Below are 6,451 nucleotides of genomic sequence, written 5' to 3'. Positions count from 1 at the left end.
CTAAAGTCTGCAGGAGGCAAGTAATGATTTTTGTACTTCCATATTATCACTATGCATTTTTTCACGCTCTTTCTTCCTTTCTTCGTATTTTTCTTCTCTTTTTTCTTCTCTCTTTCGTGCTTTACATCGCTAATGTAATTTTCTAAGATACTTTCAACCCGTCTTTTTTTAGGTGCACCTGCAATACATATTAATATAAATATTGACAATATTTTTTATGCATAACATTAAAAGCGACTTTTACTCCAATTGTAGTTTATTAGTTATATGTTATATTACTTCGTAAGTCCTCCGAAACAAGCAATGGAGATGAAAATCCTGATGTAGATGGTTCATCGATATTAATTGGTGGTGCTGGACCTTCGCTGGATGCTTCGGCTGGAGGTTTTATATAAGCCTTCTTACCGATTAATGAATTTATGACCTTCAAACACAAAATCAATTTTGTAAGTCTATATATATAGTACGAATTATATTTACAAACACATATGCATATACTTACTGAATAAAAAGTTGAATAAAAAGCCCAACTACTATGGGAGTTACCGCTCTTTTTGTTCTGCTCATATATATTTTTGTACGTTCGTCTCAAGCCAGCAAATTTTGTAGAACACTGAAGTCCAGTAACCTCATACTTTTTGTCGACTTCTTTCATTTCGGTAGCAATATCTCCCCAAATGACGTTATGCCTCTTTATCCCAGTATTAAATTCATGCTCTTTTCCCCTGCACTGTTCTATGAGTAAAAGTACTGCAGCATCAGGCTACACAAAACATTTTGATTTTAACTCATCTGAAAGTTTATAAATAAGTTATTATAAATTAAATTTTATTGCAAAGTTCACGCTAATTGTTTAGCAAGATGTTAAATTGTGAAAAACTATACTGGTTCTGGATTCTTCGGTGTTAGTTTCAGTCATTGCAGATGATGGCAATGCATCTTTCAATCCATCAGCATTTTGCTTCATTGTATTGTATTCATTTATAATTCTTCGCAAAAACTGTTAATCTGTAAAATTATCTTTCGTTAATTTCGAGGTTATAATTACATGTTATGTAAGTATACTGATTGTACATATTTTGTACCTTGATTAGCCTTCGCAGCTGTTTCTTTGTCGAGGAAGAGGGTGATAACTTCATTACTTTCGTCAATGATGACTGGAAATTCGATCAATTCACTTTCCACGATTATTTTAACTGCAACGCAAATGAACGCAAATCCGAGCAAAAGGCGCCTTTTTGAATTTTTCGCGGACGCATTAACTCTGCATCAAATGCTTCACGTCCGAGCTGCGGTAGATGATGCACGTTTAATGCGCGAGAAGTGGTGGGAGTCTGGGGAATTCTGTGCGCTATCGATACTCACTGATGCGCGCATTGAGTGAAACGGAACGGTTTTCTATGCAGTCTATACGCATTATGCGTGAAACGGAACGCACCAGGTTATAACTGATGACTGACAGCGCGCTGTCCGCGCGAATGCACCGAGCGACGAGCGCACACGTACGCGTATATGTTGTCTCTTTTCAGTGTAGCAACATTGTCATGGAGGGGACCCGGGGGGACGCTCGAGATGTTCTCAAATACCATCTATCAAGGCAAAAGCAACCGTACGGCGACGACGACGACGACGACGACAACGTTTCTTAATTGTAAAATTTAACTTCTCGGACTTTGCATCGTAATATCTTCGCTCGTAGGGCACGTAGCGGAAAAATAAAAACACTCTTATTACATAATTCAAACCCAAAAGCTATCGATCAAGCCTACTTGATCCGTTCACTCGTTATTGAGATCTTAAAATCTCGGGTACTCGCAATTCGAAAACTCGTGCGTTCGTGTAAAAGAGTCACGGTGCGGTCTCGTTTCGCGTGTACTTGGCGCGAGACACTACCATGTCTCTTGATATTCAAAGAAAATTCGGTTTTTTAATATTTAGATTGCGATATCTCGATAATTGTTTGTTGGAGCGAAAAGTGACACAGGATTGTTTGATTTGATTCGGTTTTAAGAACTTTCTTTAAAAAAAAGGTAAAGAAAGGCGCCAAGTACACGTATAGTTAGTGTATATGTTGTTTTGTGTATATGTTACCTCAAAAAAAACAAAGTGGTAGTATTATACCTCGAAAAAACCTAAGTAACAAATGGTAGACGTAATCTTTGTATCTTGAAAAAACTCGAAAAAAATCTAAGCAATAGTATCTTTATTTTCAAAAAATTATAACCCAAGTGATACCCATCATAAAATTTTGTTACCTTATCAAAGGAGAGTCGCGCTTCAAGTGATCTATTATTACAATTACAAAAAAGAAATGATATCTCTTTAAATTACAGCGCCAATTGCAGAGAGAACATATATGTATATTGCCTCAAAAAATAATTGTTGCACTACTTTGAAAAATCTTTACATTGTGTCAATTAGAAAAAAAATGTATGATAATTATTGTCATACCGACGTGATGTAGCAACCATGAATATGCCCCGCGGCCACATGCGCATGCCCTGTCAGCTCTGTGGCCACATATACATGCTCCGTGGCCGCACGCGCATGCAAAAGTGCGCGAATTTGAAACGTATGCATACTTATAATGTATAAATATAAATATGTACTTTTCATATACCAACTATTCTCTGCTTTAACAAATTATTTCTACTACAGATATTAAGCGTCAAAGTTAACGAAACAGAAATAATTTGTTAAAGCAGAGAATAGTTGGTGTATGAAAAGTACATATTTATATACCAACTATTCTCTGCTTTAACAAATTATTTCTGTTTCGTTAACGTCGACGTTTAATATCTGTAGCAGATATAATTTGTTAAAGCAGAGAATAGTTGGTATATGAAAAGTACATATTTGACGACTTGACAAGTTATGAAATCTCTGTCATAGGCCGAGCAAACAGAATAAATAACATTTGGAGACACGTTTTGACATCAGAACAACAAGAAACTATGTTGCATCATTCGCACTTTTCACAGTTAATATTTGATACACCCCGTTGCGAAATAACATATTTTAATATTTGTTGTATTAATAACATATTATATATATATAGATATATATATATATGGGGCATTCTCTGTCAACCGGACACCCCCCCTTTGCCCAAAATTTGTGTCGACCGATTGAGGTCAATGAGGGCTCAAATTGTAGGTAATGATATGTAGTTTCTTGTACCGTGTGGCCTTTTTGAGAATTCAAGATGGCTATCAAGGTGTCACGATGATAATCGGAGAAAACAAGAAAAAAATCAGTAAACGACTTTCCGTATGCCACACGATCAATCAAACAAGCTCTAAAACTATTGATAGGATGGTTTTTGAGGTCGTTGATTACAAAACTGAAGTAAAAATTCTAAAATTCAAGATGGCGGATCAAATATGGCGACCAAAACCGCAACGGCACCTTCCTATGTTCCGTAAGGCTGCTCGAATGGGCACTGGTTACGAATCTGCTACCAAAATTGAAAATGCAAGCATTTTCCGACCAGTTAAAGTAAGACTAAGCGTTATCCGACCAGTTAAGGCAAGACTGAGGGACGGTCCAGCCGGTTGAGGCGAGACCAAGCGTTGTCCGACCAGTTAAGACAAGACTAGAGGACTGGATAAAGAATTTTACTTTATATACCCCAAGGGGCCTTAAAGGGCGTTTTGAAGGGACGTACCCAACCCTAACCTCTAATTCATCCACTACCTTATAGTTTCCTCCTTTTGGACCAACGGTTTAACGTTTCTTCCGAAAGACGGAGCCCAGTTTTCTCCGCATCTTGCACGGAGAGGCGCGGTTTTTTCGGAAAAAAACTTTTTCATGATTCATGGCTCTAGTGGACTCGAACCTGGTTCCTCAGATTACGAGTCTGGTGCTCTACCACTAGACCACACCGCCGCCCTAAGACTAGGGGACTGTTTAGCCGGATTCACACCAAGAATAGGTGACCGCTTCACGTCTCACGACACTCTTTCTCTCTCACGACACTCTCTCTCTCACGACTCTCTCTCTTTCTCTCTCTCTCTCTCTCTCTCTCTCTCTCTCTCTCTCTCTCTCTCTCTCTCACGACACTTTCTTTCTCTCACGACACTCTCTCTCTCTCATAACACTTTCACTCTCTCATGACACTTTCTCTCTCTCACGACACTCTCTCTCTCTCACGACACTCTCTCTCACGACACTCTCTCTCACGATACTCTCTCTCAACACTCTCTCTCTCTCTCTCTCTCTCTCTCTCTCTCTCTCTCTCTCTCTCTCTCACGACACTCTCTCGGCCAACGCTTGGTCTCACGACAGGACAACGCTTGGTCTCGCCTCAACCGGCTAGACCGTCCAACGCTTAGTCTTACTTTAACTTGTCGGAAAATGCTTGAATTTTCAATTTTGGTAGGAGATTCGTAACCAGTGCCCATTCGAGCAGCCTTACGGAACATAGGAAGGTGCCGTTGCGGTTTTGGTCGCCATATTTGATCCGCCATCTTGAATTTTAAAATTTTTACTTCAGTTTCGTAATCAACGACCTCAAAAACCATCCCATCAATAGTTTTAGAGCTTCTTTGATTGATCGTGTGGCATACGGAAAGTCGTTTACTGATTTTTTTCTTGTTTTCTCCGATTATCATCGTGACACCTTGATAGCCATCTTGAATTCTCAAGAAGGCTACACGGTACAAGAAACTACATATCATTACCTACAATTTGAGCCCTCATTGACCTCAATTGGTCGACACTTTGGGCAGAGGGGGGTGTCCGGTTGGCAGAGAATGCCCCATATATATATTAGATATTTAAATACATTAATTTTTATTATTTATTAATTAGATTGAAATTTAAATCTAACATTTCCTTCAAATAAACGCTGTAGCTGTATACATAGCTGCGTCGAATTTGCCCGAATTCCTACAAAGTATAAAAAACATAATAATAAACATAATTCTATTATACCTAACATTATTGCGTGGCGTGCGTTGTGTTTTGGGGGGGTGCATGGGGGTGCATGGGGGGTGCAGGGGAGGCGAACCTATATAGGTTAGTGACGCGCTTTAAAAGTATATATTATGCATATTATGCATTATATAAGTATACATACGTTTCAAATTCGCGCACTTTTGCATGCGCATGCGGCCACTGAGCATGCGCATATGGCCGCAGGGCATGTTCAGTGTGGTTCAGTGTTGCTACATGTCGTCGGTATGACAGGAATCATAACCTGATTCCTGTCAACTTTAACGCTAAATATCTCGGTTCGCACGGCAGACCGCCGCATTTTGCTGCCAGATTCTTTCGTTTCGTGTCAAAACGCGTCGAATGAGTATAATTATATTGATATTCGAGGTGCAGCGTGTATTCTAAATAATTACCATATTTATATTTTATTAAAATACATTAATTTTTCTTGTAAAAAAACTTGGCGCTGCTAGACCTTGAAATTTTAAATAAATAAGGATAACAATAAATAAAAATAATTCAGAGAAGAATGCGACGGGAGTAACAAAAAGATTATCAGCGTGGTGTGTATGTGCGAGCGAATGATATGGGTGTGGGTGATGACGGCGAATAATGCGGCTTATAATTAAGTATAGGATAAGTTTAGACTTTTTAAGGCGTGCGTTAAACATTGTAAAAGCGATTAGAATTAAGTATAGAATAAGTTTACATTTGTAAGAGGTCTAGCAGCGCCAAGTTTTTTTACAAGAAAAATTTATGTATTTTAATAAAATATTTTCATTTTGTACTGTTACCTCTGTAATTCTTTGCGATTAAATCTTTTATTCTATTGAAAAATACATATATAAACTTTGTATTTAAATACCTTGTATTCTTTTGTTGGGTTTAAATATTTTAATAAAATATTTGTATTTTGTACTGTTATCTCTGTAATTCTTTGTGATTAAATCTTTTATTCTATTTAAATACCTTGTATTCCCTTGTTGAATCTTGTAAAATAATTATCTATAATAAAAAAATCCATTTTGACCGAGAAGTGAGCGTTCCGAGTCGAAATATCTCGCACGTAGTGTTGTCGCTTTTCCGCGTGTCTGATTGGCCGGTCGAAGCCGGGTGATCGCGAGATCGCGGCGAGTTCCGCGAATTTCGTGCGTGTGCGTCGTGATCAATCGTGATGTGACAGTTCGCGTCGTGTCGTTAGGAGGTTAATATTATTATTAATGTGATCTCTCATCATTAAATACGATCGTTTAATTCGCGAATTTCGGTCGCGTCACGCAAGGATCGAAGTGACGACGGCGATCGAAATCGCGGCGAGTTTGGCGAGTTAATTTCGCGCGTGTATCGCGTGATGTGACGTGTGTTCGCGTGGTGTGTTTTGCGAGGTTAGTAGGATTTTTTATTACATATAATCCATTATTATATATAATGTATGTGGATAATTATATTTTACATTAATATTTTTTAACGCAATGACGTTTGCTCGCGTGGTGTCTCGCGAGGTTAGTTATAT

The 6,451-nt window shown here is 38.3% G+C and overlaps 1 protein-coding gene across 1 annotated transcript; it reads right to left on the bottom strand.

The window, feature by feature from the left end:
• On the bottom strand, positions 1-847 carry LOC139823787 (uncharacterized). The gene is made up of 3 exons (XM_071796278.1): positions 503-847; positions 280-424; positions 1-119 (listed from the first exon to the last, which is right to left on the bottom strand). Exons 1-3 carry the CDS (start codon positions 653-655, stop codon positions 1-3), a joined length of 417 nt encoding a protein of 138 aa, XP_071652379.1. The 5' UTR covers positions 656-847.
• Between the last annotated feature and the right edge of the window lie 5,604 nt (positions 848-6,451).

This window comes from Temnothorax longispinosus, unplaced genomic scaffold (assembly GCF_030848805.1).
Source record: "Temnothorax longispinosus isolate EJ_2023e unplaced genomic scaffold, Tlon_JGU_v1 HiC_scaffold_18, whole genome shotgun sequence".
In the NCBI taxonomy this organism is placed as follows: Eukaryota; Metazoa; Arthropoda; class Insecta; order Hymenoptera; family Formicidae; genus Temnothorax; species Temnothorax longispinosus.
The sequence above is the reverse complement of the archived record's forward strand: the minus strand, read 5'-3'. Positions and strand labels throughout refer to the sequence as shown.